General features: G+C 43.3%; 2 protein-coding genes across 2 annotated transcripts in view; one reads left to right on the forward strand and one right to left on the reverse strand.

Annotated features, from left to right (window-relative positions):
- The window catches only part of KLF2 (Kruppel like factor 2), a 4,266-nt gene extending 2,038 nt beyond the window's left edge, over window positions 1-2,228 (forward strand). Inside the window, exons 3-4 of the mRNA XM_008639990.1 lie at window positions 48-939; window positions 1,327-2,228. Of these exons, the coding sequence (XP_008638212.1) occupies window positions 48-939; window positions 1,327-1,502 (1,068 nt within the window). The 3' untranslated portion in view covers window positions 1,503-2,228. The remainder of the gene's footprint in view (window positions 1-47; window positions 940-1,326) is intronic.
- Window positions 2,229-8,905: 6,677 nt separating this feature from the next.
- Window positions 8,906-11,408, reverse strand: part of EPS15L1 (epidermal growth factor receptor pathway substrate 15 like 1) — a 51,073-nt gene continuing 48,570 nt past the window's right edge. Inside the window, exon 26 of the mRNA XM_008639991.2 lies at window positions 8,906-11,408. This exon is cut by the window's right edge and continues 2,863 nt beyond it. The gene's annotated coding sequence lies outside the window, so the exon portion shown is untranslated.

Raw genomic sequence — 11,408 nt, forward strand, 5'->3', positions numbered from 1 at the left:
CCCGAGGCGACGGCACCTCTAACCCTCTCCCTTTTCTCTCTCCCCAGAGGTGGAAGTGCGAGCAGGAGGCCAAGACCCCCGCCGGCACCTGGGGCGGCCTCTCCCCACGCAAAGAGGACGAGGATCTCAACAACGTGCTGGATTTTATCCTTTCCATGGGCAGCGATGGCTACGGCCAGGGCACTGCCGGCGGGGACTATCCCCCTGCCCAAGGCGAAAGCGGTGGCTTTTACCAGACAAACCCGTCCCCGGGATGCTACAGTGCCCTGGAGCAGGGCAGCCCCCCGCCCTACAACGCCGGCATCGTGCCGGAGATGATGCGTTCCGATATGGACTCCAACTACTGCCCTTCTGGCAGCGTCCACGGGCGGTTCTTTGTGACACCCACCTTCGGGAGCCCGCAGTTCGTTGAGAACATTAAGCCCGAACCCGACATGGACAATTATGGACCGGTCCTGGGTCTGGTGCCCCAGGCTTGCCCAAAGATCAAGCAGGAGGGGAACGCGACCTGCATGATGGCCTACGAGCAGCCCCGGGTGGCCAGTTCCCCCCAGATCCCTGGGGCAGAGACGCCCCCGCTTAGCCCCGACGATCTCATGGTGAACGACTGCCACACACAGATGATGTGTCCCTCGTCCGTGTCATTCCAGCAAAGTTACCACCCGGCCTCCGGCTTCCACCACCCGCAGACCCACCTCCAGTACCAGAACACCTCCCAGTTTGGCCTTTTCGAGGACAGCCTGCCCTTACAGCCCTCGGCTCCTAGGGGCATGCTCACCCCTCCTTCCTCCCCTCTGGAGCTGCTGGACTCCAAACCAAAGCGAGGACGCCGGTCCTGGCCAAGGAAGAGGACGGCCACTCACACGTGCACCTATGCCGGCTGTGGGAAGACCTACACCAAGAGCTCACACCTGAAGGCCCACCTCAGGACACACACAGGTAAATGTTGCTGATGGCCTTCATACGGAGATGTGCTGTGTGCCGGTTGGGATAGGGGATAGCCCTGTGTAAAACAGTTTGCAGCCTGGGCTTTTACCCTGTAGTCTGTTAAATTCACAGCTGAGCTATGGCAGGTGGTCAGGTCTGTGACCTAAGTGTTCACCTATGTAGTCAAAGTTTTTCTAAGGGCTTCTAAAGCCCTTTCTCCAAAGATTTTCACTGCAGGTATGGGTGAGTAAAGGAATTTCTTGTAGTTTAGCTTAAAAGCACTTGGATCCTGCTGTGAAAGGGCTTGGTAGCAAATAAAGGGATAGCTACGATAAACCTCAGCAGGTTGCCTGGTATATGGTGCCATGCTGAGTCATGCTCTCCGATTTCCCCAAACAGGTGAAAAGCCCTACCACTGCAACTGGGAAGGCTGTGGCTGGAAGTTCGCGCGCTCTGATGAGCTGACCCGTCACTATCGCAAGCACACGGGCCACCGGCCCTTCCAGTGCCACCTCTGCGACAGGGCGTTCTCCAGGTCGGACCACCTGGCCTTGCACATGAAGCGGCACATGTAGCCCCAGGGACTCTGCCCTGCCAACAGTGGACCTTATTTAACTGCTCAGGTGCAGAAGCGTTAAAAACCTGTAGCTGGTACTACATAGGGAGGCACCGACCGACGCTCCAGGACGGACACTGAGGATCTGACACAAGGAGCCTTAGCCAGGCATCTCCTGCAGAGAATCTGCCGTGACTGAATCAGTGACCTGCCCGTCCCGGTCAGGAGAACAGGGGTTATTTATGAAGCTTCTGTGAAGGGTAAACTCCGTAAGACTCCATACAGATTGTATAGAAGAAGCTGTAAATATGGTTTTTCCCCCCGATTTTAACTGCCCATTCCTAAGCTTTACAAGACAATGTTTGTATGGAAACTGCCTGAAGTTGACCCTAGAAGGCATAAAAAAATGAATGTTACTGTAGCTAACAATGTTAGTTTAGATCTCAGTTGAAGGCATGGCTAAGAGAACACTCCTCTTGTTAGACTGTTTGGTTCACAGGTGCAATAATATTCTTGTTTGCCATGATCTACACTAGAAGTACAGGGCTTGATGTCTTGTAAGAAAATAACCTATTTACTGTAATTTTTTTATATATTGTAAATAATTTTATACAATGAGAAATATTGTATATGTAAATAGAAGACAAATGGGTATTTTGCCTATTTCTGTTTTTATAAAAACATAATTTTTCAATGTTTGAAAACATTTCATCTTTTTAATAAAATAAGTTTTTAATTGCTATGATTTTCATTCTCCTCTGAGATCTCCCTGTTACTTTTTCCCTGATGGCTGGACCAGCAACCACCTGGTTGTGTTTTAAATTATCAACAACTGTAGGAAGACACTTAAATCTGAGCCATGGATTTTTCTGAAACAGATAACAGAGTAAGTAAGTTATTCTCAGTGGTAAATAAGACACAGTACAGTGCTTTATCAAAAAATCAAATAGGAAAGTAGATCATATTCAAAATATACTTCCTTAAAATGGTTAAGTAAGCAACACTGTAATTTCAGTCTCATTTCTAGTTTATGCTAGACTATTTTAATAGCATTCTTAATGTTTTCCAGATGCAGTTATAGTTTTGCCAGCAGTGTGTGGGTTTTTACTATAAATTTAAACACTGCATTTTTGTAATTATGGAGGCTTATTTTAAGGCATTCTTGTACATAAATTATCAGTGTTCTCAAGAGCTCAGTGCAGAATTCCAATAGAACAGTAGTGGAATTCAAGCATGAATTCACAATACAGGTTAAAATACCTTCCATAATTCATTCCCCAGAACTTAAATTCACCTAATAATTTGCAGTGTCACCTAGATTTCAGGAGTTAAGAAAGTTAGTAACTTTCTGGGGGGAAAATCAGCCAGGAATTGAGACTCTGAAAACTAATTGTAAATAAACTGGATACTGCAACAGCTATAGGGGTAAAGAGAGCTGCAAAAGTCAAATTGAGCCCCCAAAAAATTCTCAGCTGTAAATGAGCTCAGAATTCCAAGCAGTAAATCCAAGCAGTTGTTCTGACAGTCTGATGGGCATCCTCTGTCTTTACAACTCTGATCTTGTGGTGAGTCTGGATACCTGTACATCACTGCTAATCAAATCTGCAGATTCAGCTTAATATTGCAGCATTTTTTTTCCTTAACATCTGGATACTTGGAACTTGGTTTTAGTCAAGATAGTGACCTTCTTTCTGACTTTACATGTTAGAATACACAAGAATGAAATCAACAGGAATGCATTTAGAGCAACTACAAATATAGCTGTTCTTCTGTGAAAGCAAAGGCTGAAGTTGTTCATGTGGAACAGATGTATTTTGGGCTTCTAATCATTGGCATGGAAGAATGAGTTCCACATTTCACTTTTATAGCTCTTTCAAAGTGAAATATAGGGGAGCTTTAACGTTTCTTCATCAAAAACAAAACCCATTTATTTGCTAGAAAAAAAATAAATTGCACAATCTAATTCCAGAAAGTGAGGATGACTTAAAGATGTTCTAAACTTGGCACATTCATTGTTGCAACAGTTCTAGGTATTTCCTTCTCTTTCCCCATAGCCAAATATTTTCATATTTCAGCATGTCCTTTGGTGTTTATAACTTTAAGAAAACAACTTTTAAAATTCTTACTCTCATCTCTTCACACTCACCTGGCTTTCCCTTGCTCTTTCTGAAGAACTGGAAATGGTTTTAGTCATTCCCAGTTTTCAGTGTTCCCAGTTTTTGTTATAACCCAGGTTTCAGTAATACAGTGCAAGCTTAAACAATTGCTTTTTGTAATGCAATTTAAAAGACAAAGAGGTGTGACATCTCAGTGCTCAGCCCCATATCTGCGTTGGGAAGGGCCCAAGAGCTCTCCAGTGGTGGGGAAGATCTTGGAAGCATCACAACATCACAATGCACTTATCTGGCTCGACTTGTCCCCAGTCCTCTCCTGACCTCTAGTAGAGGCTGGGTATAGGTCTGACCAGTTTTCTTTCCTTCCAAATCCTCAGCCTGGAGAAGAGGGCTCCAAGGAGACCTCAGAGTCCCTTCCAGTGCCTAAAGGGGCTCCAAGAGAGCGGGAGAGGGACTCTACAAGGGCTGGAGCAACAGGACAAGAGGGAATGTTTTCACACTACCAGAGGGCAGGGTTAGATGGGATGTTGGGAAGAAATTCTTCCCTGTGAGGGTGGTGAGGGACTGGAACAGAATTCCCAGAGAAATTGTGGTTGCTTCATCCCTGGAAATATTCAAGGTCAGCTTGAACGGGGCTTGGAGCAACCTGATCTAGTGGAAGGTGTCCCTGGCCATGGCAAGGGCTTGAATTGAACAGGATGGACTTTAAGCTCCCTTCCAACCAAAACCATTCTGCGATTCTGTGATTCCAAGTCAGCTGCAGCCAGTGAATGGTACGAAGGTATTGTGTGCTGCTCAGGGCCTTTGTGCAGAAATAAATGTCAACACAGTCACTAACCCCTAAAAAACCCTCATGTGGCTACTCTGCAGCACCCACCACCACACTGGGTGCTTCTCCTCCTCCTCATCCTCCTCGTCCTCCTCCTCCTCCTCCTCCTACTCCTCCAGCTTCTCCTCCAGCGCCTCAGCATGAGAGCATTCAAACCTGCCTTTGCTCCAGGTAAGAGTCTGGCTGTGAGGGTTATCACCTCTGCTGCCTCTGCTGCTGCTCACTAGAAAGTCTTCAGACAAGACAGTTGGTATCTGCCTGATAGCGTGGTACCAAATAGCTTTCAGAGCCTAATGGGCAGTGGAGACAAGGAAAGAGGATCAGGTGTTGGTGTCTGAGCTTTTAGATTTGTGACTCAACTGAAAAGAGAGCAGAGGAATCCCCATGCATAAATGTAAAAGACCTTATATAAAAATATATAAAGACAGGCCTCTGAATGGGATGGGGGACAAAGCACTAATAAAAGTTCACAAGAAACTTTCTTGTCATTGTTTAAGGGAGGGCATCTGTGATAATTGCTACGTGGTCTTTACAGGAAACTGCATGTTCTTGAATCTTGAGATCATCTTGTAGCAGAAAAAAAAGAGATGCTGATCTTATTCTTCTCACATTCCATTATGAGTAATTGTCAACTCTCTTTTTTTTTCTCTCTCTTTAATTGTTTTAAATGAGTACATCCAAAGATGTGTCGCTGTAATTCCAGTAATCTACCAAGCCTCCCCTAGTTAGCAGGAAACCACTAATGCTCCACATCTTCTACTAACTGACCATCAGGTTATCTCTTAAGTAATTTTGTTCTAATTAACCATCTGCCTCCCAGGAAGCATCCAGCGACCACAACCTGCAGCTATCCCAGATTTGATTTTGACATACCAGGGAAAGGAAAAAACTACAGAAGTTGTAGTTAAACCTGAGGGGAGGAAATGTAGAGTCCGTTGAAAACAAGATTTTCACACATATTAATGTAAGATACCACAGCCATGGGTTCACTATTGTTGTAAGATAGATTGTGAGACAAGATAGAGCAGGTTAAGTGCAGAAACAGGCAAATCCTGCACAACGATCCTAGTGAAATTTTTAGTAAATATTGCCAAACTCAGGTACCATCCAGAGCAGTCACTGCTCTAAGTCTGTTCATTCCACATGGAGTTTCAGAGCATTGTGTTTCACTCTGCTGAAAATGGTTTTTCCTCACCCACTGACTTGAGAAGAGTCAGTTAAACTCCCCCGAGATGGGACCTCGCTGTCAGAACACACCGTAATCCTGAGATGGCCCAGAGCAGAACCAGGGCCAGCCGCCACAGGGCCGTTTGGCTCGGTCGCCTTTTGGCTCTCGAAGGTGCCCCAGTGCCCTGTGCTCACCCAGCACCATCCCAACACCATTCCAGCACCACACCAGCACCCTGTGCACAACCAACACCACCCTGCACACAACCAGCACCATGGTAGCACCACAGCAGTGCCCTGTGAAACAGCCCAGCACCCCACCAGCACCCTGCACACAACCAGCACTGCACCAGCACCCTTTGCACAACCAGCACCTGGCAAGCCAGCAGGCAGGGCACTTTCAACTCTCTTTTTTTCAACCCTGAAGTGGAAAACTGGACTAGAAACCCAGTGGCTTTTCTGGAAGTTTATTTTAGATTCAGTTTAGCAGCTGATCACATCTGGGAGAGTTGAAGCTTTAGTACTGGCCATGGCTCACCTCGTGCAGGATGGGGCATTTCAACCTGTGCGAGCCCTTGGTTACTCACAGCCATTTACAAACTGCCTGAAAACATTGACTGGCTCTAAACTTTGGTCTTCCATCCACAAGAACGCCAAAATAAGTTTGTCCACTTTTCAAATTATAGGATTGTATGGTTCTGTGGTTTTCTGTGGTAGAAGCTCTGTGGTTTCTCAAGCTATTTTGTGCGCCTCTAACACAGAGTAGCTGTTAGGCTTCGCTTAAATTGAATTTTCGAAGCCAGAACCCCAAGCTCTAGCAATTTCTTCTGCTATATTTAGATAGAACAACTACAACAAAGTCATGTAGCCATCACTATGGTAGCTAGCAAAAAATTCAACCCAAACCCCATGTAATTTAACAGGGAGAAATCCATCCCCATTGCTAGCATCCAAAACCTACTTGGTGGCATCTCCAAACCTGAAAATTCCTGGGTGTCCTTGAAGCAGCTGGGTCTGTCCCAAATGCCACCTGCCCAAGACATGTCTTGTGTGCTGTGAGTGAAGCAGTCAGAGCTCCGAACTCTGGCACTGCAGCAGCTCCTCTGCCGTGGCCCAGGCTGTGGCAGAAATGTGCTTCCCACTGATTTGGAGAAGTAATTGGTTTACAAGCCAAACACTGGTAACCTGAAGCACATAGCCATGCCCAATTCATAGGCGCTGGAGGTAACTAGTTCAACATATTGATTCCCAGAGACTCCTTAAAGCTCTGTATGATTTGATCCTAAACAACCCATTGCCCATCACTTCAGCTGGGATTGGGAACAGCCCCTGCCACAAACCAGCACCTTCCACTTGCAGCATGCAAAGGATGCAGGGATTTATCCTGAACTTGTTTGGTAGAAAATATATTTGATTTACTCTTTTGAGGTCTGATTTTTCAGCCACCATTATTTGATCTTATAATATTTAGTGCAGACACTAAAGAGGAATGATAAGGACTGCTTTATAGAATGAAGAGGGGTTAACTTTACCAAAACCTCCTTTCTAAGCACAAGGAGAGCAGAAGCAACCAAGTTTTCATTTACTCTGTAACCACTGTTAGCATTAGTTACCTGCTTATTTACCTGCTCCCACTGTAAGTCCTTTTAGCAAATCAGAAGTTTTCTGCCTGTTGTTGTGAGCATAAATTCAGCAACACAGAAACTGCAGGTGAACTTACCTGGTACAGGTTTATAACTAAATGGGGTATCACTTCAACTCACTTTTACTTTGGTTTCTTGCACTTCTTACAGCTCAGAGCATACCTGTAGTTCTGACTTATTACGTCATCAGGAAATATCTGGAATATCATATTGGATATGATCTCCTGTGTCATTTATTAGGTGACTAGCTACTGAGCCTGAGGCTTGAACACAAAACAAAACACACACAAAAATATCCTCAGATCCCAACATCCACTTTTTTACAGCCTGTGTGTAATGACAGCCTTAAGTGGGTTTTTTTTATCTTAATGATTTCATATTATACTGCAAAATAAGGGATACAGAATGCCTGGATGTCCTCTCTGTGGACGCAAGGGATAGGCAGAGAGCACAGGGCTTTGTCATTCTGAAAACTGTGATCAAGGACCTTTAAAGCAGAAATATATTATGTTTGCCTCTGGCAGAGTCCTGTGATATTTCATCAATAAGGAAGGCTACAGCAATTTTATGATACGCTGCATCAGCACCAATAAAAAGCTTTAATTGTGGTCGTTACATTAAAAAAAATGCCAACCAGACAGGAGGGAAAAGGTACTCAAGAGTGACTACACTGATAGTCACGTCCAGCAGATGGGAGATCAGCAATTGCAGAGATAAACCTGATGGCACTTCCAGCACAGGGGCGGCACTGACAACTCCGGGAGCTCAGAATTCCAAGAGGAGAGCTGGGCTTGGGACGTATTTAAGTACAGTCAATAAGTGCTACGGTTGTGTTAGAGGTTAAGAGTTGGGCTCAGACTTGGGCAGCCTTTAGGGTCAAATTTCCACATCCTGAACAGGATGGTGTTGCTTTTCTTCCCTTCCCAGTGAAGGGGCTCTCAGCTCATGCTGGGTACAGGGGAGTCCTTTGAGATTAAGCCCGGACAACGTGGATTAGGAAAGCATTTGGGAAAGCGTGGGGATGAGAATGCTGTGTGTGTCAGACCCCAAAAATGTGAGTGGGAGCAACACACGGAGCACTGAGCCGTGCTTCTGTAAGAGATGAGAAGCACGACACGATGAGAGGAATTGGGCAGGGAGTTGTGCCCATCTGTGACATGCTGCAGTCAAATCCTGCTCCAAAATGTCAACGTACTAAAAATATTGGAGAGAAACCTGCCTTGGCAACCAGCTGCTCACTTTGTCCAGGTGAGCAGGAACAGCCAGTGAACAGCTGGGAGAAGAATGAGTCAAAGTGAGTAAATGGAACAGCCCACTAGTAAGGTGTGTTTTTCCAGCCAGCCAAAGGTTGTCTCTGGTGATCTCCCCAACCACTCCTGGTGTAAATTGCCAGGACATCCAGCATTGCTGCACACAAATTGCTTGGAAAGGGTGTGGTGTTGGATTTGGGACTGGTCTGCTCAGCCCAAGTGTGGCTGGGACAAGGAAGAAAGGGAAGGACAGGAGGAAAAACAGTGCAGAGGGCAACAAGGAAACCAGCCAACAAGGAAAAGATTTCAGTGCAGAGAATAGAGTGGTTGGTCAAAGCAAGATTCACAAATTTAACATAAAAATTTGGGAAATTGTGGACAAAAAAAAAAGTAAAGAAAGAGTGCTGAAATCTCAGAGCTCCAAAAAGTAACTTTTCATTTATTATATTAAACAGTAACATTTCTCTTATATTAAACAATAAACACATGAGATGGGTTAAAATTAAAATACCTCACAATTTGTTATAACATTTGAAAGATAAATATAACCACAATAATGTACATATTTGGAGATATTAGTCAGATTTAGGTCACCATTGCAGTTTCTGCTTTGTGTTTCCACCTTTTTCAAATCAGACTGAATAATGGTATATTAAAAGGGACACCAGAAGAGCACTCCATACTTGCACCAGCAGAAGGAACCACAGTCACTAGGAGTTTTCCTTTGAAACTTAAAGGGAGAGGCAGAAGTTGGAAAAATGAAAATTCCATTTTATAACAAATTAGCCTTTATTTATAAAACTTTCAAGTAAAAAGAGCAGTATATCAACTGATCAAACAGGTGTGTCAATGAATTATAGTTAACATATTTACTCTAAAAATAAAATCTTCTATGATTCCATCATACTGCAAGCAAAATTCCTTTCTAGGAAAAGATGGTTGTTGTGAAGTCTACATAGATGAAATATATAACCAAATATATAACAAAAAACTTGGCTGTTCCACTAGTAAGGAAGATAATTGAATTAGATCATTAATAGCAGAGATCAATTCCCTTCAAAAGAGTTCCAGCTCTAAATGAGGATTAAACAGAAATGAAACTCCTGAGAGGGAGGAATAAAATGCAGAAGAAAGGAGAAATCAAACTCTTACACAAGGGAAAGCAACAATTCTACTTGGACCAAAACTCCTTGGGCCACGGCTCTACAGAACAAATGTTCTTCTCAATGGAGAAACACTGAAGAAGAAATAGTAACCCCAGAAGGATTATAAGAAGAATCCAAGAAAAGTGCATTATCTTTGAGCATAAGATGACAAAATAATCTCTACAATACTGCTAACGGATTTCACAGATGGGAATTAAAAAAAAAAAAAACGGCTTACACAGACACAGCTTGGAATTTCTTACACTTCGAGAGCACAGTACATGGAATAAGATATAGGAAGGACTGATGACCCTCACAGGGCAGAGGTTCCATAAGGAAAAATTGGCCTATATAAAAATATTTCATACAGCATTATTGTGGAAGTATGATTTTTATGAGCATCTGGTTTTATTGCAAGGTGACTGGGAGGTTTTACAGCGACACAGTTTGAAGGTAACTGAGGGAAACCACTCAAGGCAAATGTGAACACAGTTCTGTGAAGGGTAATGCAGTAATTCAGTACCTGTGTCCTACGTGCACTGTCTGCACGTGCAGGTTCAACATGAGTAATTGTCTGTCTGTCCTGTTTAACTGTTGTGCCTCAGTGCTCTGTGCAATCCAGGGCTTTCCATGAGTCATTCCAGTAGTGTATATTCTGTATAAAACATACATAAAACCATATGCCACCATAAAACCCTCCTAAACTCTTAGTGATTGCTCAAGGTACCACAGAGTCTAATAATTTATCTAAGTAGAAAGCAGAATCACCCCCACTCTTCTGTCTAAGCCAAATATGCAATGGAGAGTCATTCCTCCTGAAGTAAAAGCTCAGGTGGAAATGGAGGAAAACCAGAACTGAAATCCAAATGACAATTATGCACAACCAATCTAACTGGAATGAAGCAAGAAAAACACGCTTTCCACCTTTGCCTGTGACTGTTTGGAGTGTGTGTATGAGAAGAGCTCCTTACAAATCATTTTTTATAAAGGCAAAAAAAGGAAAGAGGGAAGTGAAACTACAAGCAAACATAGGAGAAAAACTCATTGCCTCAGCCCAGAGAAGAAAGATGACATGCAAGATCAGCAGTTGAGCCTACATTCCAAACAGATACTTTAAAAACTCCGAAGAATGTGAAATTACATCCAGCGCAGATGATTACTACTTTCTGCCAGGGTTCTCTTACACCTGGCACAGCTAATGAACACAGTTTTTCATGTCAATGAAAGAAATCTTGATACAAATTGATTAGAAGTCATTTCTCCTCTTTTCTTTAACCAGGACTTTGAAATTCTCAGAGCCATGAGCTAATCTAAATTTCTGTAAAGATTCCAATTCTGTATCCATCTCTGGTTACAGAATTCATACATACACACAAGCTTTAATATATAGAATATATCTGCATATTCTACATATTCATTGTATATACACATTTTATGTACAGCACAAGGAGCTATATACTGGACGTGGCATGTGGACATGTAGAGTATATACACACACTATGATTACATTATACAATACTATATATATATATGTATATATATATATACACACACATAGACACAAATAATATGGATCTCACTGTACACTGTATATGCACTGGGGGTATTCACATTTGCCATATCTTACACTGTATGTATTTTCTCTGCCCAAATAGCAAAAGGTCTGCTTGTGCTTTAAATTTCACTGTTCTGGAGGAAGAAGATCGATGTCTTGCGATAAAGTTTTGCCTCAAAGAGCAAGTGCAGGTATTGTACAAATACTGAGTTACAGCATAGG

Source organism: Corvus brachyrhynchos, unplaced genomic scaffold (genome assembly GCF_000691975.1).
Source record: "Corvus brachyrhynchos isolate BGI_N302 unplaced genomic scaffold, ASM69197v1 scaffold158, whole genome shotgun sequence".
NCBI lineage: Eukaryota > Metazoa > Chordata > Aves > Passeriformes > Corvidae > Corvus > Corvus brachyrhynchos.